The 26,138-nt window shown below is 42.4% G+C and overlaps 1 protein-coding gene across 2 annotated transcripts in view; it reads left to right on the top strand.

Annotated features, from left to right (window-relative positions):
• Positions 1–26,138, top strand: part of atp2b1a (ATPase plasma membrane Ca2+ transporting 1a) — a 35,046-nt gene that overhangs the window by 7,229 nt on the left and 1,679 nt on the right. Inside the window, exons 2-22 of one of the 2 annotated variants that reach the window (XM_041029839.1) lie at positions 2,327–2,843; positions 9,886–10,083; positions 10,326–10,583; positions 10,799–10,924; positions 12,234–12,395; positions 12,650–12,688; positions 14,546–14,701; positions 14,933–15,147; positions 15,481–15,723; positions 15,835–16,076; positions 16,690–16,927; positions 17,826–18,005; positions 18,096–18,183; positions 18,302–18,408; positions 18,532–18,723; positions 19,378–19,591; positions 19,710–19,921; positions 20,081–20,188; positions 20,968–21,156; positions 21,783–21,872; positions 24,519–26,138. The exon at positions 24,519–26,138 is cut by the window's right edge and continues 1,679 nt beyond it. In XM_041029839.1, the coding sequence (XP_040885773.1) occupies positions 2,651–2,843; positions 9,886–10,083; positions 10,326–10,583; positions 10,799–10,924; positions 12,234–12,395; positions 12,650–12,688; positions 14,546–14,701; positions 14,933–15,147; positions 15,481–15,723; positions 15,835–16,076; positions 16,690–16,927; positions 17,826–18,005; positions 18,096–18,183; positions 18,302–18,408; positions 18,532–18,723; positions 19,378–19,591; positions 19,710–19,921; positions 20,081–20,188; positions 20,968–21,156; positions 21,783–21,872; positions 24,519–24,905 (3,837 nt within the window). In that variant the 5' untranslated portion in view covers positions 2,327–2,650 and the 3' untranslated portion in view covers positions 24,906–26,138. The remainder of the gene's footprint in view (positions 1–2,326; positions 2,844–9,885; positions 10,084–10,325; positions 10,584–10,798; positions 10,925–12,233; positions 12,396–12,649; positions 12,689–14,545; positions 14,702–14,932; positions 15,148–15,480; positions 15,724–15,834; positions 16,077–16,689; positions 16,928–17,825; positions 18,006–18,095; positions 18,184–18,301; positions 18,409–18,531; positions 18,724–19,377; positions 19,592–19,709; positions 19,922–20,080; positions 20,189–20,967; positions 21,157–21,782; positions 21,873–24,518) is intronic. The other variant, XM_041029840.1, reaches the window with a different exon arrangement.

The following is a 26,138-nucleotide window of genomic DNA, read 5'->3' on the forward strand; positions in this document are numbered from 1 at the left end:
TGTTTGGTGTAAAGATACATGATTGGTGTTCTCTTAAACATGTTTTGATCTTTGTGTTATAGCCAGAAATTCAGAAAGTGAGTAAAACCTCCCCAGCTGAGGGGTAACTGCAGCGTTTTTCCAGACGAGGAAAAACATCCCTGTCTGTCTGCACTAGTGCCTAACTCTGTGTATCAAATGGCTAAATCCAGGATCTCTTCAGTGCAGATTATAGTCTGACATGGCTTTCCACCTGAAAGTACAGTATAGTGTTTCACAAATTGTTTCAGACTAGTAATGAAGCCCATCTTGTTGAATCTTTCAAATAAATCCAATCCGACATGAATGAATCAGCCTCATTGTGTTAGGCTGATTAAAGCTGAATGGACAGCAACCTCTCATTAGAACGGACTCCCCCATGTAGAGCACCATGGAGCTCCCTGATACTGCAGATAGTCTTAATTAGATTAAACAGAAGGCTTTTCCTAAGGTAATCAGTCAGTTGGTGCTTGTTCACTACGTTACCCCACCAGTTACTCTGCAGGGAAGCTTGTGACTTTTTTTTTCTGACTCTGATGAAGATTTCCTTTCTGTGACAAACCTGTTGTTTGACATGACAAGGTAATGATGTAACAGCGAGACAGACATTTAGATATTGAATTCTAGACGCCAAGATTTGGCTGTAATGCTTTACTTTACATCTGGTCATACTAGAAGAAGAAGCTGTTGTTCTTTATTGTGCAGATCAGCCTCATAGTCTGTAAAGTAGTTGTAAGTTTCCACCCAGTATTTAAAAATAAGGACATCACCAAGTAATAATAAAAAGCACAGAAAAATCAAAATAGTTTTCTCTATAGAAGCTGGGTTTATTTTTTATGTTGCACTCACTAATCAGTAACTTCAATTCCACTTAGGGAACACTGTGTAATTTTCCCCGCCGTCCTCAGTATTAATTACAGCACCAAATACCTGTGTTGTCAGTCCACTGATAATGAGGTGCCCTTCTAGCCAGACACAGTTCATTTCAAAGTGGATCACTGAATAGTTACATGGTGCTATTACTGAATTTTATTACTCCCTCTGTGCAAAGTTCTGCAGCATATTTTTTTTGAAACACAAATTCTTAATGAGAGTATTTGTGTTTTTGTTCTGCAGGTAGATTCTATCTATTTATCTGGTGGTTTACTGGACTTGCTACTGTTTAAAATCAGTGAGCAGGTTACCAACTACTGACCAGGAAATTCATTTTGGCTAGTGAATAAGCTGTATCCTATGTGCATTAAGTAGTTTTAACACACATCCTTCAGCCAGTCAGAAGCCAGCAAATGAAATGCAACCAAGCACAGCGAGTCAACTCAAATCCAACAAATGCAAGGAACAGGGAGATGCTGCTGGAAGCCTGTGAAACAGCTGCAAGAAGTGTAGAGTTTGTATTAACAGTAGATAAGCATTGCAGAGGGGAAAAGACCTACCTTTAAATTGTCGATGCAGGAAAAACCCTGGGAGCAGCTCGGAGCAGAGTGATTATTGAATACTAATGCTCCATTCTACTCACATATTCTGACCGGGAAGCAGAGTGCACATTACCAGACAGGAGTTTTGTCCAGATGACAAAACTATTATTATTTTAATACAACTCAAGTACAGCTAATCGAAATCTCATGACAATGGCTCTTGGCAGTTTAGCTAATTACTTTACAACTTGTCTCAGTAGCCGAGTGGATTTGTCTAAGGGCCTCCATGTTTCCTCTCATGCATCAGTAAAATGTTTCAACAAAGGTGTTTGCCAGTGTAGCCGTATAGCAGATGGAAAGAACGTGACATCAACATATTGTTTAACGTGCTACCTTGAGAATAAGTATTCACAAACATCAACACTGGAGTATGCACCTGGCATCACAGAGAACATGCCCAGTAATAGGTTAACACAGTTACAAAAAAACTGCATAGGTAATGATATTGCAATAAAATGTAAAAACATGTATCTGTATAAACCAAAATGAGAAGAGATTTTTTTTCTATTTTCTGTTTTGGTAATATCAGCAGAAAATGTGCTTCCCTGTGTTTGAGACAACAGAAAATCTGCCTCTCAACTTTGCTGGCTTGCTTGTTTGTCTTCAATACAGCTGTGTTCTCACAAAGTGAAGGCAGGAATTTATGTTTGCCAGACATGTCCATTCCTTCTTTTTGTCCTTTTGATATCACTGTTGTTTGCAAGGGATTGATCAGTCATTGGTTTTCAGTGTGTTATCAATAAATGTATAGGAAACCCTGCTGTACATGAAATAACACTCAGTTCAACAGTCACTAAAGTCAGTTTTGGTGTATGTTTACGCTTCTCTTTCAGATTTACATCCATGGTGATCTCCGGCTCTGTGGGTGATCCTCAGTCACCATGAAAGACTAGGAACTCAGCTCTCCAAGGGAAATGGCTTGTTTTGTAATATCCCTGCCCTGCTACCTGGCGTGTGACTCCAGCTGCCTGTGAAGGGCCTGTCAGCTGTTTATGGGAACTACTACTGCATTCTCACTCTTGAGGATTTAAGCTTTTCCAGGACAAGTCTTTTTATTTTTTTTTCCTTTTTTTTTTTTTTTAGTTTTTTTTTAATTTACCCCCATCGTTGAGCCAAAGCAACAACGCTTTGCAATTGAGTGCGGAGGCGGCGAGACAATGGCAAACAACTCATACAGCGGGGTGAAGAACTCCATGGTGGAGGCCAACCACGATGGAGAGTTTGGCTGCACACTCAAAGAACTGCGCTCCCTTATGGAACTGAGAGGCGCCGAGGCACTAAACAAAATTGGGGAATCTTATGGGGATATTCAAGGACTCTGCAGCCGATTAAAAACTTCACCTACAGATGGTAGAGTACCTTTTCCACTACACTCAACATCATGACTGTTGTTTAACTGAATCAAATACAGGATGTTTTCACAACAGTGCTAGTAGTGAGCGGTTGTTGGAATTCTAATTTGGTGCACACATAGTTTAGGAGGCGTGTCATTGGCCATGTCATCCACATTGTGAATACCTTGACATCACTTCCTTGGAAAACTCATATGCCAGACAGGTGGCCAGGCAGGCTGGCTCTGACCTGGGCCAGTCCTGCTCTATTTCAAGGCTTGTGGATATGTCCCTCAACCACCCCCCCCCCCTTTTCACCTCTGTGTCTCTTGTGTGTGCGTGTCTACGTGTATCTGTGTGTAGGCTTCAGACAGACCAGCTGTCTGCCTGGGCACAGTACCAGGCTCTAGGCAGGTCAATGTTCCACATGTGGCGGACAAAACAGGAGGCTGTAAGGCTGGGTAGTAATGACTTGAACATGTTAGGGAAGGAGTGAGTTCATCTTTTGAATAGCTCCTCTGTGTTACTCTTTTGCCACCAACCCATTCACCGTAAAGATAGGACCCTTGCTAATAGTTGCGGAAAATGGTTGCACTACCTCACTTTCTCTCTTTTTTTTTATTAGTCTTTCTCTCTCTGTCTCAGTTTGTCTCTCTATAGACAGCCTGCCTAATCGCCAGTATGACCTTGACTGAACTCTTATGGGAGGGGATTTTCAGTTTGATCCCAGATTAAAACGGCACCGCATATTCACTGTAGCAGCAGCAGCAGTCCTCTGTATTCAGTGTCTCAAAGCAAGGGAAAAATTTCCTGACCAAAAGGAATGCCATAAATACCATGCTATACTACGGCACAAAGCATCTGTCATTCAGGAATCACAACCCGCACTATTTAATTCTTGATCTTCCATTTATTGAGAGTGTGGTCAGTGTGCAAGGTACACCATGCAGTCTCTTTTGCTGCCTTCATTGTCAGCGATACAGGCCAACAGGCCATTGTCTGAACTGTGAAGAACGTGCTGAATTGGAATTTGTTGGTTGGGAGAGTATGAGTTGTCTAAACATGCATGTGGCTGTGTCAGGTTGGTTAACACAGAGGCCTGTCATATTTGTAGTGTGAGTGACACTGGTTGTTTCGTAAGTCTACTTGTCCTCCCTTGCTCATTCTACCTAATCTTCACCTCAGAAAGAGAATGTGGCCAGCCTAGGTCCTTTAACCTCCCGGCGCTTTTTGTTATAAAGCATAAAGAAGTCTTAACAGTATTGGTTTCTCTATAAGTTTGTGAGTCAGTAAGACGACTGAATATTGTTAGCATGTTTTTAATATCAAACTAATACTGAGAGATGAGACTGAGAGTAAATTGTTTTGTGATTTCTAACAAAAACCAAACTTTTAATAGGTTTAAGTTATAAATTGTGTTTTTACCTTGGAGAGCAAAGGCAGCTTTACCCAGGGTGTAGAAATATTTGGTTTTATTTGTGCACTTATTTGCAACTCCGCTGCCAATGATAAGCTTGACTAGGTCCACATTTGTTTCCCCTCGCAGCAGGTGCTGTCCCACTTGGTACGCAGCCACTGAGTTTTGATACTTACAGTCAGCTCATTTGTCATTGGCTTGGGAAATTAATCCATCATTTAAGATTACAGGAGCTTGACAATTGAAAAGGGATTTCTAATTAGTTGGTTGGTCATTTCACGAACTTCTTAAGACAATCCTTTGCTAATCCTCCTCGTTTCTAAGCTTTTTTTTTCCTTTCATCCAAAGAGGTTTGACTGAACTTTCTTGTTTCAGCTGTGCATGAATGGACCACTCTACTTCCAATAGTTTTCTAAATCTAAGACTCAGAGGCATGACCTGTTTGGATTAAGCTAAATTTAATATAGCGTGGCACTACTGCTGCTATTTTCTGGATATCTCTAAGGTCTCCCAATTCATTGAGGTTTCAATTCATTGGGCTGTGATTCAAATTGATTCTGGTAATTAACATACCAATGTTGAGTCTGAAAAGAGTTGATTATGCTCACTGTACAATGTGCTTTCTAAACTGTGACAATGAACACTGCCAAAAGCTTATTCAAATATTGCATGTGTCTGTTTGACAAATGTAAACCATTAACCCAGCTGCAGTGCAGCAGTGTAATGAAATAAAAGGTGAAGCCTGTAGGGCATTACTCAGACATAGAAAAGATCGAAACTAAAGGTTGAAGTTTTTAAACCAGCTGCTTGCTTTTACACGTGTCCTTCTAGTTGTGCTAGTATGCTGCACTTGCCAAACAAACCGTGTTTCCATAGTGGCAAGAATCCCCGTGTGTGTCAGAAAGAGTATCTGAAGTTCATTTCCTCTGCACACGACAATATAAGCACAAGTTCTGTTTCGGTTTTGCCTTTCTCAGTCTCTGTTTATCACAATTTTTTCTAGTTACATAGTCATTTATATAAATGTCACTTAAAGGGGCCTCCACCATGTCTTTGCACATTGGTAGTATAATGTTCTCTGTGTTCTTGTGGGAATGTTGTCAACCCTGAGGAAATAACGCTAGTGATGTCACCTTGGCTTGAGCATCGGGATGACACATTTTAACTGGAAGCTTGAATTACCTAAGCGGGGCATTTCTACTTATAAAACAAATTACCTAGGCAGAGCTAGCAGACTCGTCAGTGGTACGTCCCAATTCAAGGGAAGTGAAGCTGCTAGGTGGATTCTGCTTATTTTTCTTGAAGGGTCAGAACATCTGAGCCTCTGCTGCATCAGTTGTGACCATTCTTGTTTTTAAATCTGTCTCTCATGAGTCCTCCAGTGGTGTGTAAGAGCAATGCTAAATCACTGGAGTACCGTTATTACAAAATTCCCATCCTTTTACAACAGTTTCTCAGCATTGAATATCGCAGCTCAGGGTCATAGTGTTCAAAGTCCAAAGTGTACCCAGATGGCTGCATTTAGGCTTGGAGTTGCTTCCTTCTGGGCACCCAGATTAGTTGATTCTTAAAAGCAGTATATGGTTTGGTCAACTGGAGCATCCGTAGGCAACTAGAAAGGAATTAGAAACATACAGGGGTTTTTGCATATTACACTTCCATCTGTAATATCTGTAATATTGGGGAAAAAAAGCACATTGTAGCGGCAATACACAGCAGCATTTCCTAACTCCCTATTGGATCCTCTGGTTCCTCTGCATAATGAGACTTATCAAATGTGCAAGGCCACTTCACATCAATATTATTGAGTGTTCCCCTATTTCCCCCTTTCACAGTTATTCCCTGTTGATTGGTATTTTAGTGGAGTCACATATTTGGGTTCCAGCCTATTGATCTGATTGACTGTGGGCTGAGAGGCTTCCGCATTTGGACTGCAATTCAAAAGCTGACAGGCTCTCTGTATCTGTCATTCCAGACACCACACCCCCTCATTCAATGGGAAGGTTCAGACTGTTAAATGATAGTTTACTCTTTGTGACTCAGGGGGTTGGCGCAGCTTGTCTTCACATCTGAATTCACATCTGAATTCAAAATGACTTGCTAGACCCCTGCTTCTATTATTGGAACTTTTTAGCATGATTGGTTTCTTAAAGTTAAAATCTGATTTGACTTAATTGTGCCACTTTTGGTAATTAATGATTGATGAGCCATTCACATATTTAGTGTCTGTGTAGACACTGTCCCCTCATGTTATTCATAGTGTAGCGTGATTCTCCAGTATGGCCTGCCAGGTGGACAATGACCTCCTTCAGTGGTCCTTCCAGAATTCCTGAGTTGAGTGTTGATGTTAGTTTCACAGAGGTATATTTCCAAAACACATCTTGTGTATTCTGTGATGAAATTGCATGAAAATATTTTTTCGGAAGTAGAATGATCATGCTATAATAATGAGGAAGCAGCACTGCTGTTCCATTCGTTAAGCAAAGCCCTGCTCATTAGCACAGAATCTGCTTATGTGCAACAACACCCAAAATGCCCTGATTGCTTGGAAATGGGAAAGAAGCATGGGGATGTGATTGCTAAAACGATAGCAAGTGGAAGTTCACAAAACATCCACAGTGATTATTTTAGTATGTCACAGTCACCAATTTTAAAATTGCAGGAAAAGTTAAAGACTTGACTCCTTAATGCTAATGTTTTTGTTTCTGTCATTCAGACAAAGGACAGTATGTAGGGGACAGAAAAGAAGAGCGGACATCAGCACAGCGTTGTCGTTCTTGCATTAACTCTTGTCTTATGTGTGGTTCAGTTCTAGGTCCAGCTGAAGTGTAATGACACAAAGACCCCCTCCTGTTCCAATGATCTGGTCTATTGTGCGCATGAAACTGTACATATTCTCTGTAAAGTAAGATTGCTTTCAAATAGCTTGTCCGTTAAACAATTTGTCTCATTGTACTGGACAATGTATTGGCGCTTCCTCTGTCTACACACAGTTAATGTGAAGGTAATAAAAAAAAAATGTGACCCCATTTCATGTGATTGGGACGGGCTCATAGTGAAGGCTTACCTTGACCCCTCTCAAGTGGCTAAAATGACAGTGCTCAGAGAGGTCAGCTGGGGACAAGCATCCAAATTAAATGGTTAATGATTAGCCGCTTGACTTGAGACACACTCTGGGTGCTAAAATGATGTGAGGGGCCAAGGCCAACCTATTTTCTGTTTGTGTATCCAATGGAGGGGCGACGTGTTGATCATCCTCTGTCACTTGTATTTATTGCTCTAATGCAAAGGGAAAATGTGGTGTAAAATTGAACGGGGTATTAGCTGTCAGCATGTTTTCATTAGAGGCGTAGAGAATCAAAGCAGACGGTGAGAGACAGCCAGGGAGCTAAACAGGCAGCTATGCAGGATAAAACCCCATAGCCTTTTTAATGTGCTGTTCTGGTGAGTCATCGTTGTTCTTCTCACCTCCCTTTTAGAAAAGTATGTGTTAGTGTTAGCTTGTAATGTCAATTAACCATGTAACTGGTAACTAGGATTATTTTCTCCTTTAATGAAGCGGAGCAAAATTTGCTTAAAGTGAGAAATATGTAGAAATGGGAATGATGAAACAGAGGGGCCATATTTTACATGCATGGTAGTACAGGGCATGCACCCGTCTGCTTAAACATCCCCTTCTCATTTTTGGAATGGACTGAAGACTGCAGAAATGCACAGCTCATTTCATTCAACTGAAGTATCTCAAATTATTTAGAGCTCAAAGGATAACTGATTAATCAATTAGCCAACTGAAAAAAATTAATGAACAGCATCTTTGGTAATCATCTAATATGTTCACTTTGGGCTTTGGGATCTTCTGCACATTTTTTTCTAAAAGCTATTTATACATTTATTTTAAAAGTGAAAACAATCAGCAGTTGCAGCCCTGGTGTTTCTGTATTATCAAATTCTCATGCTTATTACAGTGATGTACTCATTGATTTGGACTTTTTGAATGGAAAAAAAAACTGTTTCCAGCAAAACCATCTCTCAAGGATAGAAATGGAAGAATATGCAGTCATTTTGGAAAAAAAAATTGAAACGTGAACTTGGGTGGATTCCCTTCATAGTAAATACATACTGATTCAAGAATCAGTTTCAGATTCAGCAGGTATGAGATCACTTTAACAGTCATGTAGCGAACCACCTAAAAATCCCTAATGCATAGAGTGGCTTGCTATTAGTAACTGTTGCCTGGGCATGGGAATTTCACTTGGCTGCTATTAATACATTAACCTGACAGTGCTTAAAATGTAATGGTGATAAAGTTATATCAGAAAATTCCTATGGATTGTATAACAGAGTATAATATCTTGCCAATGAAGCAAATGTTGTATTGTTTTGTTTGATAAATTGACAAATTCCATTGATGATTTAATTGTTGAGCAGTTTTTCATGAACCGGTTGTTGACCCATCTTTCTCACTTCGCCTTGACATAGTTGAAATTACAATTTTAACTGCAGCGTCCACCGTCAGTGGTCTGTTTCTGCTGCATTTCTGTACACATGAGATGGAGAATTGTCTCACTCCCAGATGAACAATGTACCTTACTCCCTGTGCTGTTGTCACTGCACAGACTCATTATCCAAATGTGGTGTGTGTGTGTGTGTGTCTTTCTGTCTGTCCTCCTGTCTGTCTGTCCATACGCTGACCCTGCTGATCCTTTTCCCTATTAAGACGCTGCTATTCCCAGTGCTGCTTCCCTTCCGCCGTCAGTAGCTCCACTCTTTATTAGTCTCGGTCCCTTGTAGCCTCACCCCCGACCCCCACCCACCCCCATCTGCCTGTCAGTAGCAGTTTCACACAGTCACTCTTCCCTGGCCCCCAATTCTGCTCCACCTCCTCTCTACCACACACACACACACACACACACACACACACACACACACACACACACACACACACAGCTCCATCCAGTCTGCACAGCCACCCACACACAGTCAGTCGGCATGAATAGAGCTGAAAAACTGTCATGCATCATCAAATGTGCGAAGGCCCTTTTGAATATATGACTGTGCCTTGAATGTGGAGGCATTTGAATGGGTGGCTGCAGAATGCTCTCTGTGCACATGGATGAATGGGTCTCAAGCCAGCCAGACATGTAATGTGTCAAAGAGATGACTCCATAACAGGACAGTAGTATGCATAGACACCTCTGAGTCTATAGCTGATTCAGCCTCTCTAGTCTTTCAGTCACTGCATTTAAAAAAGGCAGTTTATAGGATTAGATTTGACCTCTGTTCTCACATTCTCTGGCAGGCCTGAAAGAGGTGAAAATGTTTGACATGGCCACAGAATGTGTACCATTGTTGTCGACCGTTGTCGCCTCCACAGTGTCCTGTCTGAAATACTTATACCTTTGGGCAATCATGTTTTTGAAGGTGATGAGCTCACTGACTTGTACTTTTTGAGACAAGCCGCTCTCCTGTGAACTAAATGTCCACAGTACCGCATTCGTCTATGCTCAGATTATGTGGCACATTATTAAGGCTGTCTTTTTGTGATGTGAACGTGTTATGTGTAGTCTAACATGAAATTCCATAATGAATTTAAATTTAACATCATGCGAATGAAATGCTTTTGTCTCTGTGTTTCCCTCCCCAGGTCTAAGTGGACAGCCTGCAGACATTGAGAAGCGGAAAACAGCGTTTGGGCAAAATTTTATACCACCCAAAAAGCCCAAAACTTTCTTACAGTTAGTGTGGGAGGCGCTACAGGATGTCACACTGATTATCCTAGAAGTGGCAGCCATAGTTTCACTAGGCCTTTCTTTTTATAAACCTCCAGATGCCAAAAGAGAGAGTAAGTACTTTATTACAATCGTATTTCCTATCCTTTGCACTGACTCATGTTACTGTTAAGGGATATTTATTTATGTCTGAGTGTTATTTGAATAGTTTGGTCCAGCATAACGTATTTTATGTTAAACAACATCAAATGAACTTATTTGTCCCAGTTTATACATTTCAGTGTGCCTTAATGATGGGATGATGTGTTAAGCTGGGGAACTTTTTGTATTAAAATTTGCCCTTGTCCCTCTGCAGACTGTGGAAAGGCTGCTGGGGGTGTGGAGGATGAGAATGAGGCAGAGGCGGGCTGGATCGAGGGAGCCGCAATTCTTCTGTCAGTTATCTGTGTGGTGCTGGTGACAGCGTTCAATGACTGGAGTAAAGAGAAGCAATTTAGGGGCCTCCAGAGCCGCATTGAGCAGGAACAGAAATTTACTGTCGTCCGTGGAGGACAAGTCATCCAAATTCCTGTGGCTGAGATCGTGGTCGGCGACATTGCACAAATAAAATATGGTAAGAGGAGAGTTTCTCCTATGTTACAGAGGCCATTTAATTAGATGTAAATGTTTTTTGATAGATAAAATATGAATCTGTTCATTTAGAATGCTTAGGACAAACACAATGTTTTCCAAAATTAATTCACATACAGAAGCACAATTCAGGTTTTTTGTACACTATTGTTCCTCCAAATTAAAGATGTGTTTTGTCTGTGTGTGTGTGTGTTTCAGGTGACCTTTTGCCTGCCGACGGGGTCCTCATCCAAGGCAACGATCTGAAGATTGATGAGAGCTCACTTACAGGGGAGTCGGACCATGTCAAGAAAACGCAAGAAAAAGATCCAATGCTGTTATCAGGTAATATGAATTAACAGTGTTCTCCTCAAAGGACCAATTTCTTATGTTTCATTTATCAGCAAAACTGTGTTTAATAGTCATTTTACACCAAAAATGTTTCTACAGTATGAAAACAAAGATTTTACTGAAATCAGCTGAGTTTAAATCACTTTTCATTGTAGTACACATACTCTGCTCTGATGATAATTTGCCTCTGCTTTTAAAGATAAGTCTCTGTGTGGATTCAGTGTTGTGATGTAAATTTGCATGGCCTTAGTGACAAACTGGATTAGCATTGAAAGTGAACTGGTGTCCCCGTCCTGCTGCTCGGTGTAATCAGTTATCAGCAATACACCTCTCCCCAGATGTAAAGCTGCATTAGTTCTGAGATTTGCTGTTGAGACATTCCGTGTTCACAAAGCCTCTTCCTCTCTGTGCGTCTGCTGTCAGGAAGCTTTGTCTTTGCTGCTCTGCTCAGGCCCCCAGAAGAAGTGTGTAGGGATTCAGGAGAAACACTTTTTGTTTAGTTCATCTGGCTCTCTACTGGCACACCTCCGAGAGAGAAAATGCTCTGTGTGTGTGTGTTTGCGCACATTGCTCTACCACTGCTTTCTGATTCCCCTTAGCACAGGCTGTATCCCTTCTGCCACCACTCTCACGAATGAAAGGAAAGCATCCTATAATTAACAAAGGCAGAGAACTTTTAAATGCTTTCTGCTTCTTTCTTTTCAGTCTCTTGTTGTTTCCACTCTCTATTTTTACTCTGACTTTACCTTGCTTTCTTTTCTACTACTTGCTTTTTGTATATAAATCGACACGATATTCCTGTGTCTTGAAAGGTATAGAGAGCCAGAAATGTTAAACCCTCTGAGATTTCCATTAATTTACCCAGACTGACAATTAGCTTTTGATTAAAGGCTGTTGATTAAAGGTTTGGAGGGTATTTGTCTCATTGTTTCTTTCTCTTTTTACTTGCAAGTGCGCCATTCCTTTTGTATTTATTGCCTGCATTTGAAAACCTGCACTCGTTTTTTGTCCTTGTGTGTAGCTGAACATGCCACTTGAAAGCCCGGCTAAACCACGTTCTCAGTAAGCAAAGGAATCCAGTTCAACATTTAGTCTGAGCCAAAATGAAAAAGTCAAAGCAACAAATAAGTTAGAAATGAAATTCGGTCAGGGTTGAAGCTACTGCTAAAGCATAAACGGAAACAGGGTATAAGTAATGTTGGAAACAAAGTGAAAACATAGCACATATCATTTAGTCAGACTAAATTAGCCTTTCCCTCCCTCCCTTATTGACTCACATTTTATTTTCCTTTTCTGTCTAAAGGCACCCATGTAATGGAAGGCTCAGGGAAAATGGTGGTCACTGCTGTGGGTGTCAACTCTCAAACTGGAATTATCTTCACTTTACTCGGGGGCGGCGAGGATGAAGACGACGATGAGGAGGAAAAGAAAAAGGAAAAGGAGGAGAAGAAGAAACAGAGAAAAAGTTAGTATCCCCTCTACTTATTTACCTTCTGATTTCTATGTATTGACCAGCCAGCAGAAGAGGCTGAGCCTGTGCAGAATTTGGTAGCAGTGCGTCCACACTAAGAACACAGACTGGACTCCTTACACAAGTTAGGGGTTCCATTTAAGAAGCACACAGCAGATTCAAGGTTCAGGGCTGAGCTGTAGAACAATCTGCAGTTGCTGCATATGTCTGTTGCCCACCAGTTTTTTACTTTGTGTATTTTTCCACAGACAAAAAGCAGGATGGATCTGTGGAAAATCGTAAGAAAGGTAAGTTGCTTGCTCACACACACACACACACACACACACACACACACACACACACACACACACACACACACACACACACACACAGAAACACACATATAATTGCCTTACAACTTAGCACCTACCTTCATGTATTAGCCTTTAGCTTTCTCAGTGTCTTCCTCTCCATTTAACAGCACAGGATGTTGGTGAAAGCCTCAATCTGTTAATAATTGGCTACAGTGGTTTTATACAAGTAATTAGGAGTTCCATATTTTTGCCTGACCTCATATCAGCGCATACTTGGTACGGGATGTTCTTGCCTATCCATTGTACTGTCTGACCCGACCTTCTGTCTCTCTCCTCTTTTCTCGTCCTTGCCTGGCACATTGCGCTTTGAGCAGCAGGTGCTACTGAATCCAGTTATAGCGATTAGTGATGAGGAGATTAAAGCCATGCAACAATTCTGGGGCCAGAACATCTGCTTTCCCACCCATCCCTCTCTCTGACTCTCCCTCAGGCCCCCGCAATTTGATTTCTATTGATGTCCCAATCTGAACTATTCAGAGTCAAACCGTAAGACTTGCACTGGTGCAATTTCAGACTGACAACAATGATAATGAGGCTGTTTAGTGGTAACACAGCCAGCTAGCCAGGCTTGTAGTCCTCCTGGGACACCATGATCAGTAGTGCTTGGGTCTGTGACCACAACCCTGGCGCTAGTCCCTGGTGCACAGATTCCCTCTGCCTGCCAGGAATCAACAGTAATCCTTTAGACTGAGATTACACAGGCCATGTAAGTGCAGAACAAGCCACAGTCCACAGCAGCTGCAGTAGCCCAGTGTTAATGCCCCTCCTCTCCCTGCTGCATACGTTCACACACACTGCCATGCCACAGTCCATACCATAGTAAATAGAGCTTTTAGCATTGACAAATTAGACATAAAAAGCAAGACTGCAGAAATTACACAAGACATCCACATGATGAATGATAATAACGTTAGCAAAAGTTTACTGAGAAATGGGAAAGATGTGTCAGTTTTCCTGTAGAGGCAGCAGTAGCGTCAGTGCCCGACAGAACTAATGATTTTATCGTGGTGAGTGACACGAGAGAGACCAGCCCCTGCTGGCCTGCCGGCTGCCTCTCCTCCCTCCTTTGCCATTAGAGGCTTTGCGTCTCCAAGGTTACCTGGTTAGATGTGGGTTTGGGATTCCTGACAGTTCTGCAGGCGAGGGAGAGGGGGAGGGGGAGGGGGAGGGGTGGTCCTGAGGGACTTTGAGGAAGAGATGGAAGAGATTTATGGGAATTTAAATGGCAACAACTGCTATGGTTGCTGTCGAAGAAGGAGGTGATTCCTCACACAGATCCCAGTGCCACTAGCTAGTTCACCTGTTCTTTAAATCTCTAGGTGGGAGGATGGTAATTACACTTCCAAATCTTTCAGGTAATTACTGTACAGTCGGATCTCTGCAAACATAATGACAGTGACATTTCCTAAGTTCCATGGATAAAAGGGAAGCTTCTTTCATTCACTGGTGTAGGGTTGCAAATACGGTTTTTTATTTCTGGTCTTGCAAATGTAAGCAAATAGGCAAATCTAAAAAAGGCTTCATGTGGTGCCTGATCGAAGAATGCAGCTCTTATGTGTTTCTTTGTATTATGCTGATTTGTTACAATTGCTAGACTGGTTTGATCAGGAATCCTTTTCATTTTAGCCTAGAGTCAGTTTCAGACCTCAGACACAATGTTGTGTCCGTATCAGATTGTGTGCATAAAATTTGTGTGGATCACTTGACACTAGTACAGTGTAATGGCCTGTGCATTAGTGAAACTGTCAGGGCATTTCCTTTAACAGCTATGTCTTGTTCTCTTTGCTTCAGCTAAAGCACAGGATGGTGCTGCAATGGAAATGCAGCCTCTGAACAGTGATGAGGGAGCTGATGCAGAGGAGAAGAAGAAAGCCAACCTGCCAAAGAAAGAGAAGTCTGTTCTCCAGGGCAAGCTGACCAAACTCGCTGTACAGATTGGCAAAGCAGGTGAGTTGGACAAAAACAGCTGAATGCTGAAGATTCTGCTACATACAAACTAAATGTAGCTGGACGCTTTTATTCCCTCATCCACAATAAAACTGTGTCTAAACCTAACCTAAACTTTCTTTTATGTTTTCTATTCAAAATTATTTCTGTTATAAGAAACAAGTTGGTAAATGATATCCTTATTATTCAGTGACCCTACTCTGTCTTCCTTTTCTCCCTCATTCCCTCCAGGACTGGTTATGTCAGCCATCACTGTCATTATCCTGGTGGTGCTGTTTGTAGTAGACACCTTCTGGATCCAGAATCTGTCCTGGGACAAGGCCTGCACACCTATCTACATTCAGTTCTTTGTGAAATTCTTCATCATTGGCGTCACTGTTCTGGTGGTGGCTGTTCCTGAAGGCCTGCCGCTTGCTGTAACAATCTCCCTGGCATATTCTGTTAAGGTAAAGTCTCCCAGCCAAGTGACCTGCGCCCAGTGCTGACCAGCTTACACTTTAGCCTATTAAGACTAACAGGCCAGGCTGTTAAGACAAGGAGACTTGGCTAACTGATACCCTAAAGCCAAGCAATGATCCCCTCTGCTGAACAGCCAACAGAGGGCTTTATTCTATCAAGGAACAATTAATTTCACTTATTTCAGTCTTTGTACATGTGCCTCTTTCCTAGAAGTAGAAACTGTGGTAGCACAAAAAAATGTACTGTTGAATTTTAGCTTGTGCTTACTGTTTTGCAGTATCTGTCTTTAATCATATGATGCACTGCTTATCTTACCACAGAAAATGATGAAAGACAACAACCTGGTGCGTCACTTGGACGCCTGTGAGACCATGGGCAATGCTACCGCCATCTGCTCTGACAAGACCGGTACCCTCACAATGAACCGCATGACCGTGGTGCAGGCCTTCATCGCTGAAAAGCACTACAAGAAAGTCCCTGAACCAGAGAACATCCCCCCCTCCATTTTAGACATCCTGATTCTGGGCATTGCAGTCAACTGCGCCTACACCACCAAGATCATGGTAGTGTTGTGAAATGCAGTGTCTAACACATATTATGTATCACCCTGAACACAGCCTTGTCATGTCCTTGGCTTTAGGAAATGACTGACTGTCTTCTCAATTTTTCTTCAGCCTCCAGAGAAAGAAGGGGGCCTGCCTCGGCAAGTGGGTAACAAGACCGAATGTGCCTTGCTTGGCTTTTCTGCTGACCTGAAGCGTGACTACCAAGCTATCCGCAACGAGATCCCCGAAGAAAAACTGTACAAAGTCTACACCTTCAACTCAGTCCGCAAGTCTATGAGCACTGTGTTGAAGATGGCTGATGGCAGCTACCGTATGTTCAGCAAAGGAGCCTCAGAAATTCTCTTAAAAAAGTGAGAAAACACTTTTCATCTTTGGTGTTAATGCTGCACGTGTTTGTTTTTTTTTACAGTTTGGATCTTTATATCCGTGTTCCCCTGGAATTTTACACTGAAGAGACATGCACTGACGTATGAAGTGTGATCAGTTCTGTCCACATAAATGAGTCTGTTCAATGAAAGGTTATTCCTTAGGTTTTTTTTTTTTACTTGTTCCAGCTGGCCAGACTTTGCAGTAAATGATATGTGTAATGGCTTAAGCAGCTAAGAAGTTCAAGTGCATCCCACCCAAGCCCCTTACTTTGCGACTTAAAAACAGGGGCTGAGAAAATGAGCCGGTAACAACTCTGTAAGCCTCTTAACCAAGCAGGCTTCTTTTTAACCCACAGAGGGCTTAGTGTGACTTCTTACTACAGCAGCTCACCATTCAAATGCTTTGTCTTCCCTTCTTCCCTTACTCCTTTATCACATCTACATTATTTTCTCTTGTCTTATCTTCCTCATCCACATTTCTCCACTCCATCTCTCTTAATGCCTTTCTTCCTCTGGATATTTTGCCCTCCTACACTCTTCTATCTCTTTACCCTCTTCTCTACACTTATTAATACATCCCCTTTTCCCCTCCCAGGTGCTATAAAATCCTGACAGCAAATGGTGAGCCCAAGGTGTTTCGCCCACGGGACAGAGATGACATGGTTAAGAAAGTGATTGAGCCCATGGCCTCAGAGGGCCTGAGGACCATCTGCCTTGGATACAGAGATTTCCCTGCCTCTGAGGGTGAGCCTGACTGGGACAATGAAAATGACATCCTCAGTGGATTGACCTGCATCTGCGTGGTGGGCATTGAAGACCCTGTGAGACCTGAGGTTAGCAGCTACACACGGAGGACACAAACAGTATCAGCCTGAGGTTACATAATGATTGTTGTCTTAATTGAAACCGGTAGAGTGAATTTGATTTCATATACAAAATTGAGTTGCGAGATTATATTTAGGGGGAACCACTCATAATGGAAATGCAACTTGCTTGTGGATACACTGATATCACTAATAAACTTGGACATAACAGTTCACATTTTCAGACAGTCTGGCCAATCTTAATCTGCTGTCAGACACACAAGGGACCAGGAGATTCTGAAACTATTTGACCGTCCAACAAGCATTTCTGTGGAAGCATACTGACTTAATGGGTTACCTAGCTCTTTTCCAGTGTTGGGCACTGAGGCTTTCTGAGTAAAGCAAGGAAACTGAATGACAGGAGATGCTGCATCAGCCATTTTTAAACATTAGAAGTGGCTCCACTTTTGCGGAAGCATCCAATACCGAACCGTAGAGCAGTTATGATATTCAGGCTCTTTTGAGGGAGTGCTTCCACTGTGAGACAACTAAATGAATGTACGAAGGGAGAACTGGGTTAGTTTGATAGATGCTCAGCTTTCTTCCTCCATCACTCATTTCCTCTGGTCAGGTAGTGTACGCTCAGTTTGTTTGCTGGAAACGAACTGCATGTTGTTTGAAAGGGTTGTTTGATAAGATCAGTGAGACTCCACCGCACAGTCTCTGTATAAATCTAAACCTGACCGCAACCCAAAAGCTCCACACAGCTGCAGAGTTTGATGTTCCTGATGGCCACTTCACAACACAAGAAGTCATTTGTTTCGGTCTTTAAATACAAAAGTATAGCTTTGCTGAGCTTATTCCGATCTTCCCAGAGATAGGCAAAAATAGGCATTTCCTCCTTCATTGTGTTTCCGCTTTCCTTCAGGTCCCAGATGCTATCAGGAAATGCCAGCGCGCTGGCATCACAGTGCGAATGGTGACTGGGGACAATATCAACACAGCTCGAGCCATCGCCAGCAAATGTGGCATCCTGCAGCCTGGAGATGACTTCCTCTGCCTGGAGGGCAAAGAGTTCAACCGAAGGATACGCAATGAAAAAGGAGAGGTGGGCCACAGCAAAATACTGTACCTCAGTTGCTGCCTCTGTTGCAGATGTACTGTTGGGATTCTATTAGGCTTTGTCTCGTGTTTCTAGATTGAACAAGAACGCATTGACAAGATCTGGCCCAAACTACGAGTACTGGCTCGCTCGTCACCCACAGACAAACACACCCTAGTGAAAGGTAGTTCTGTTTTCCTTGTATGGGTAAATTGTGTGAATAATGTTTTGTTGTCACTAGTTTGTTTGTTGTTTTAGGCTTTAGGGGTTTCATTTTAAATATTCATGTTTTCCCGTTCTAGGTATTATTGACAGCACAGTGGCAGAACAGAGACAAGTAGTGGCAGTGACAGGAGATGGTACAAATGATGGTCCTGCCTTGAAGAAAGCTGATGTTGGCTTTGCCATGGTGAGTGTTTACTGTTTTTAATCAGACTACAGGTCTAATGTTAAAGATGTAGAAACATAACAGTGGTAAATATGTAATGACTAGATACAGACAGATCCGTGATCATCATCTTTTGGTCTACAGGGTATTGCTGGCACAGACGTAGCCAAGGAGGCATCTGACATCATTCTGACTGACGACAACTTTTCTAGCATCGTCAAAGCCGTCATGTGGGGACGCAACGTCTACGACAGCATCTCCAAGTTCCTCCAGTTTCAGCTAACTGTCAACGTGGTGGCTGTCATTGTAGCATTTACAGGAGCCTGCATCACACAGGTTAGCACCAACAGAGTCTGTTTTCGGTTGGTTTAAAAAAAAAAAAAATGGTATTGGCAACAACAGACTGAAATAAAAATGTATTCATTTATAAAAAAAAAATCCAGCAATAAAATATGAGCTCTGATATTATTTAGAAAAATCTAGAAATATGTGCTGCACACCTTCAAACTGGCTCATTTGCTGCATTTTGTTTCTAAAGAGGCTTATTCATTGAATTTCCTCATGCATTAGAAATTTTAAGCACCTGTGAAATTCCTTAATGATTTTTTTAATATCTGGCTTTTGTAGACGACATGAACTGTGCTCTGCAGCCTAATGGAGTGATTTAAGTGTCTCCAGCAAAATACTGCAGATTTATTTTAAATATTCAATATATCTCTCAGCCTTAATTGGCATGATTTCCCCAAAAATCCTGTCCTGTAACCGTAAGTCGTCATTTTGTGACACCATTTAGACATAAAGACACTCCTCAATGCTCATGCTAACACAGGTTAAAAACGTGCACTCAGTTATGCGGCAGTCAGCGAAATGTTTTTTTTCCCACATGCAGTTTGGTTCTTGTCAAGTGGAATCTGTTTAATAGATACTCTAAATATCCATATTTGAAATATTATAAAACTGTAATTTAATTTGGTGTCTCTCTACCCCCAGGACTCTCCACTGAAAGCGGTACAGATGTTATGGGTCAACCTGATCATGGACACCTTTGCATCACTAGCTCTGGCCACAGAGCCCCCCACAGAAGCCCTGCTGCTAAGGAAGCCATATGGCCGCAACAAGCCTCTCATTTCCCGTACTATGATGAAGAACATACTTGGGCAGGGAGTGTACCAGCTAGTCATTATATTTTCTCTGCTTTTTGCTGGTAAGAAGATATAATATGTATAATATGTTCTTCATGTTCTTGGAGCCAGTGGACCTGCCGTGTTTTTCACTGGTAAATCTATTCATTTTAACAAAATCTTTATTGACTGTTTCTGCAGGTGAGAAAATGTTTGACATCGACAGTGGCAGGAACGCACCTCTCCATGCCCCGCCTTCTGAACACTACACCATTGTCTTCAATACCTTTGTCATGATGCAGCTTTTCAACGAGATCAATGCTCGTAAGATCCACGGTGAAAGGAACGTCTTCGATGGCATCTTCAACAACCTTATCTTCTGTAGTATTGTCTTTGGTACCTTCATTATCCAGGTAAAGTAGACTGCAGACTTCTGCTAAACTCATAGGGTTTTTCTGTAAACGGGCTGGTGACTCCATACATGAAAGAAGATTGTGAAGAGTTCAGCCTGTAAATATTTAATCTAAATTCCTGCTCTCTAGTTAACTCCGCCTCTATTCCTTCTCCTCCAGATTGTCATTGTGCAGTTTGGCGGGAAGCCATTCAGCTGTGTGGCTCTGTCCATCGACCAGTGGCTGTGGTGCACTTTCTTAGGCTTTGGCTCTCTACTATGGGGACAGGTATGTTGAGACAATACAGCTAGCTCCACCTTCAGTTGGCCGGTCAAAACAGTGTGGGATGACACTGCCCCCTTGTGTTGGAACTGGATTAGTGGGTGTCTGATGATGGTAGAGAGGTGAATCATTATGCTGTGAAGGGATAGGTACTCCAAACTAAAACGGAATTAAATAAATTTGGAACAGTTCATATGGTGTAATTATAGTCCACAGTATATAGCTTTAGTCAAGCTTATATTTACATTTTAAAACTCATGTCACTTTGTATAATTATCTACGTTTAGAATTTACTAATGTGGAGAAAATTTTTGGACTTTGAAAAATAATTGTGTGTTGCTAATTTTTGTAAGAGACTGAGGGTTGAGATTCCTCAGAGTCGTAATGATTTTGGAAGTAATTCTAGCTTGCTCTTACTGCCCACACTCATCCTACAGTGCAGTGCATGTAATATGTCATTATTCACTCTTGTCAAATGAAAAAGAATGACACTGGCCAGCTTTCCTTGACAAGAGACAGAGAAACTGGGTTGCTCTAAGTGCGTATAAATTCAGTGTTAGGGTGTCTGTGTTGTAGGAGAAGCAAGATTAGGAGCGAACCTGATGACGTCAAACTGTCTCACAGTGGCAGGGCTTCTCATTTTCAGGGTCACTGGCTGCTTAATGTCTGTGATGTGCCCAGAAATGTGGATCATCCTGCTGTAATGAAATGTCACTTTCCCTCTCTGAGGAGTTTGACATTCATCAGCCCACAGTGCTTCTCATGCAAATCGTGATGTCTTCCAGGTAATCTCTTCGATACCCACCAGCCGCTTAAAATTCTTGAAAACAGCGGGCCACGGCACCCAGAAGGAGGAGATCCCAGACGAGGAGCTGGAGGAGCTGGAGGACATGGATGAGATCGACCACGCTGAACGGGAGCTTCGCCGAGGCCAGATCCTCTGGTTCCGAGGCCTCAATCGCATCCAGACTCAGGTAACAATCCACGGACCTTCCTGCGTACCACCGAACACTGCACCCAACACCAAGGGAATCAAAAGCCATAAACCCTTTAACTCTATTGCTCTTCCAGCTTAAAATCTGTTTTGTTCTTTCTCTCGGCATTCTTAAAGAATGGCTTGTGCCCTAAAAACAAAAGCCCTTCCTCTAATTTTTCTGTTCTGCTTCTGAGCTAAAGCAGGTTCCTGTGCCTATTTCTGACTCAGTCTGAATCTATCTGCTAAAACACGACTAGTTTGAAGGTACTGATGAGAAGCAAGTGAATTGGATTGGATGGAAAGCACGATAGAACAGCTGAATGTTCAAAGACTATTGGCATGGCTATAGCTGTAAGTATGGAAGGATTCTGCAGAGAAAAGAGTGAAAGTGAGGTCAGATTTGGGTGTCAGAGCTCCCTCCGATCAGTGCCTTTAAACCCAACCGTCCCCTCTTTTTTTTTCCTCTCTCTTTAACTATAATGCCTAAATCCAATTTCCAAGTGACATTTTTTCTATGGTTACTGGTGCCTTTTCTTTATTTTTTCTCTCTTTTCTCTCTCCTCTGGCTGTGTTGTGTTTTATTCCTCTGGGCTTTCTCCTGTCACGCTGTCTGATTCTTTGCAGATGGATGTAGTGAGTGCGTTCCAGAGTGGAACTTCCTTTCAGGGGGCTCTAAGGCGGCAGGCCTCCAACTCCAGCCAACAACAGCACGATGTAACCAATGTTTCTAGCCCTACACATGTAGCCTTTTCTACTACTACCACTACTGCCACTGCCGCCAACACCGCTTCTGCCACTGTGGGGTGTGAGTGCGTGTTCTCCTCTAGTGCATGAGACTTTTATTTCTTCTGTTTTTCTAACATCTTCCTCCTCCACTCTTCTTCTCACCTAACGTTGACACTTTTACTCTCTCATGCTTCTCCTAATGTTCCCCCCTGTTCTTCCAAAAAAAAAAAAAAAATGACACCAAATATACCACATCTTCCATATTGCTTCGATAACACTGCTGTATATATATGTACCCTGTAACCAGGTCGCTTCTAGCGTCAAGGTGTTTTCTCTGTGTCATCATGTTTTCTGTTCTGCTTCTGCTTTGGTCCCAGAAATGGAAAGGTTTTACTGTTATCTTTGTGGGGGGGTGATATGCATTTAATATTTGACAAAAATTACACTTTGGATTGACAGTCACCAGGTTTGTCTGCAGCTGCCTCAGTCTGCTCTGTGCCCCTGTAGCACCCATGGGTCTGTGTCGCAGCTCTCTAGTCCCTAGCTGGGTAAATGTTTTGAGTATATGCCCATGATCACGGCCTAAAACAATAGAGACAAACCATGACGTGGACCTCTGTGAGAAAATCTATCCCAGTGTCGGTGGATGTCTTGTCAGTCAGTGGTGAAATAAAAGACTTCTTCTTCTCCAGCTGTGGCTCTTTCTGGGAGTTTGCTGTGAAAAAGAGGGTGTGATAAGAGAGAGAGGGGTGGCAGAGAAGAGCGGATAGTCAAAGAGGAAAGTCAGCTGCAGTTAACATGACACAGCTTGTTGGTGTGTTTGGATGCGAGGATTGTGCAGAAGTTTGGAAGGTCTGGCAGCCTCAACACCGTGTCAGTCGTCCGGTCGGTGTGGAAGAGCAGATGCGGATCATTTCACGGTGGTATTTCCAGAGGCCCCTCCTCTTCAACATTCCCATACTAGGATTGTGTGTGCGTGTTGACACTGACTCTTTTTCTCTTTCAGATCTTCCCAGGCAGACCATCTGACCGGCAGTGGATTTTAAATGTCTAACAGATGTCACAAAAACAGCTTAATGAAATAAATGACTGTGCTCTCGAATGTAAACGTGGGACGCCAGTGCTGTGTGTTTCCCTGGCATGTAGAAAAATTATGCAATCCTACAGTGATATTAAGGTCTCTGTCTCAGGTGGGATTCCTCTCAGACCTGACTCTTTTATGGACCAACGGCTACTTCCCTATTCTAAACTCTGAGCTTTTCCTTTCAGGTACTCTTGGACCAACTTGTCCTGAAGTCTTTCTCTGTGTGAATACTTGTTTGTTGGCAGAATGTGTCCACCTGGCAATGTGTTGCCAAAACTGACCCTAAAAGAATGAATACCACTGACTCCCCACATATTCTTCTTTAGATTCTGTGAAATGTGTCATGGGCTATACTCAAAGGTTTACTACCATTGAACACAAGGTAGCGCCGCGCTCTGCATGGGTTCAAAGTCTCTGGTCTCGTTTGTGAGTTTTTTCTCTTTGTGCTGTTTTTGACATGTATACCAGCTTGTAGACATGCTTGGCTGCCGCAGCTTTTTTTGTTTTTACTCCACAAACATAAGCTATAACTGACCACCCCTTTCTTTCTTTCTTTCTCTCTCTCTCTCTCTCTCTCTCTCTCTCTCTCTCTCTTTCTGTCTCTCACTCTCTCCCTCTTTACTCTATCCTAAGCATGTCCAACGACAGTAAACTTTCTTGTCCAGCCTCTGTCCTTCTTTCTCTTTGGATGTGTTCTTGTCTAAAGAACAGCATTCCTCTTGTTTCTTGGTTCCCTTTTGCATTTTGATTAATCAGACACAGGCCTCTACCAAGTGTTTTTTGTGACATACTACCACTGCACTTACAAAAAAGAAAAAAAGAAAACAAAAACAGCATACATTGCACTGAGTTTGACCCTGGTTTGTACCCTCCCCAAGGGTTTTACTACATGGCTTTAAAGAGTAGTTTCTCTGCAAGCACAGAGTCAAGTGTCAGGTTTGTCTTCACTGGATGCAACTCGAGTTTTCTATCTCTCAGAAACACTTTTATTTTAACTGACACTGTGATTTGCACTGGCTCCTTACAGGCTTACATCCTGATGCCTTTTTAATGCCTCAGCTCTGTCTCGTGCCTTTAGTTGTGTGCGTCAGCAGGAGGAGCTGTACTCGAGTAAACATATTGGCAGGACAGAGGGTGACTTGGAGAAACAGGAAGTAACACACAGACAAAAGTGAAACTGAACTCAAGATTATTGGCTGCTCCTGTTCACACTTTTAAGCCAAACTGGTGTTGACGTTGAAAGTGGTTTTGAGGCTAATGTAGTGTAGAAAATGGGTAAGGACAACTTACAGTTAACTGGTTTAATTTGACTACTAGAAATAACTGCACACCTGCACGTGTCTCTGAGAGTTTCCCCCCTCACTGATAATTTTTTGCCCCTAAGACTCACCTATTATTGACCAAATAAAACCTGAGTCCAAGGTTTTTTTTTGTTTTTTTTTAATCTGTGGTGTTATATCCAGACGATAAAATTAAAAACATGTGCATCATTACTGAATGTGACTAAAGATGTGCCTCTCCCGCTCCCTGTGCCTTCTCCCTCCCTCCAGATCCGGGTGGTGAATGCATTCCGCAGCTCCATCTCCCTCTATGAGGGGCTGGAGAAGCCCGAGTCGCGAACATCAATCCACAACTTCATGACCCACCCCGAATTTCGGATAGAGGACTCTGAGCCCCATATTCCCCTCATAGACGACACTGACGCAGAGGACGACGCTCCCACCAAGCGCAACTCCGCAAGCCCCCGCAACACCACGCCCACGCCACCTTCGCCCTCGCCCGCCACCACTGCCGCCCCCACCACGCCGGTCTCCCCCTCCCCAAACCAGAACAATAACGCTGTGGAGAGCAGTAACCACCTCCTCCCAGAGGGCCCAAAATCAGGAACCCCCTCAGCCCCGGGGAGCCCCCTACACAGCCTGGAGACCTCCCTTTGATCTGACCCCCGCTCCGCACGCCACCACCACTTTTCTACCCACCACCAAGGAGCTCAACTCAGACAAAACGAACGAACGAACACTTGGAGAGGAGAGACGAAGGGCTAGAAGAAGAGGGGAGTCTTGTGTGAGCTTGGCTTGGGCTGGACTAAGAGAACAGCAAACATTCAGAGGAATGTACGGCTTGGTGTGGATGCTTTTATTTTTGGTTCTTATTAATACCCCGCTGCAACACAAGGACTCCACCCCTCCCTCCTTGGTAACTTTTGTTTTTTCTCGGTAAACAAGGGGTGATTATAAACTCAGATTGAAAGTGACCTGTTTTTATTATTCTATTATTATTATTATTATTATTATTTTAATTGAGAAGGGGAGGGCTTCCTCCTGGCTTGAAGATCGTCTGTAAGAATTATGACAGAACCTTTAGCTTCTCTTTTATCTGAATGGTGTTGTATATTTATCTCTTTGGCCCTTGCTCATTCAAAACGTATTTCTGCTCCATTGGCTGTTAATATTTTGAGTTATTTATGTTTTTGGAAAAAGCAGGTCTGTTTACAAAGTTTGTAGATACTTTTTTTCTGTTTGTAGGCAAAAGAGCTTCCTGATGTATGATGCAGAAAACTGGGACAGAAAAAAAATGAATGAGAGGATTATTTCAGATACTGCTGTATTTTCAGGAAAAAAGGGTGTTTCTATTGAAACTTAACTATTTTTGCCTGCAAGTTTTATTTGTTATATATTTGTAGATAAATATAGAACCCTCTAGCCAAACCGATAAACACTAAGGCTTGTATAGAAAAGAGGTCCACTGGGCGAGGTGTTTTTCACAAGAGACGGGACGGGAAAGACAATTAGGGCCTCTGTCCACTAACGTTGCTATAAATATTTACTTCTTCCATTTCTTCGATAGTTTTCATGTGCACAAAACCTTCTGGACTTCTGGATTCTCTTTTCATTCATTATGTTGTGTTCAAGGATTTCCACATGTTGAAAGGTTCACTCATTAAAGGGATTTTAGAAAATATCTGGGCCCGTATTTAGCAAGCATCTCAGAATGACGCCTAGAGACATGCTGAAAGTTGGACTAGGAAACAAAGTCTTACCTCAGAGTCGGACACGAGGTCCTTATGAAGCCTCCTACTGTCACTTTCAGCAGGAAGTAGAAGTTTTGCTTTTAGGTTTTTGTGGTTTTACAACTTCTTGTAGTTGTTGTTGTTATTAGTGACATTCAGA

This window comes from Toxotes jaculatrix, chromosome 22 (assembly GCF_017976425.1).
Source record: "Toxotes jaculatrix isolate fToxJac2 chromosome 22, fToxJac2.pri, whole genome shotgun sequence".
NCBI classification, from domain to species: domain Eukaryota; kingdom Metazoa; phylum Chordata; class Actinopteri; family Toxotidae; genus Toxotes; species Toxotes jaculatrix.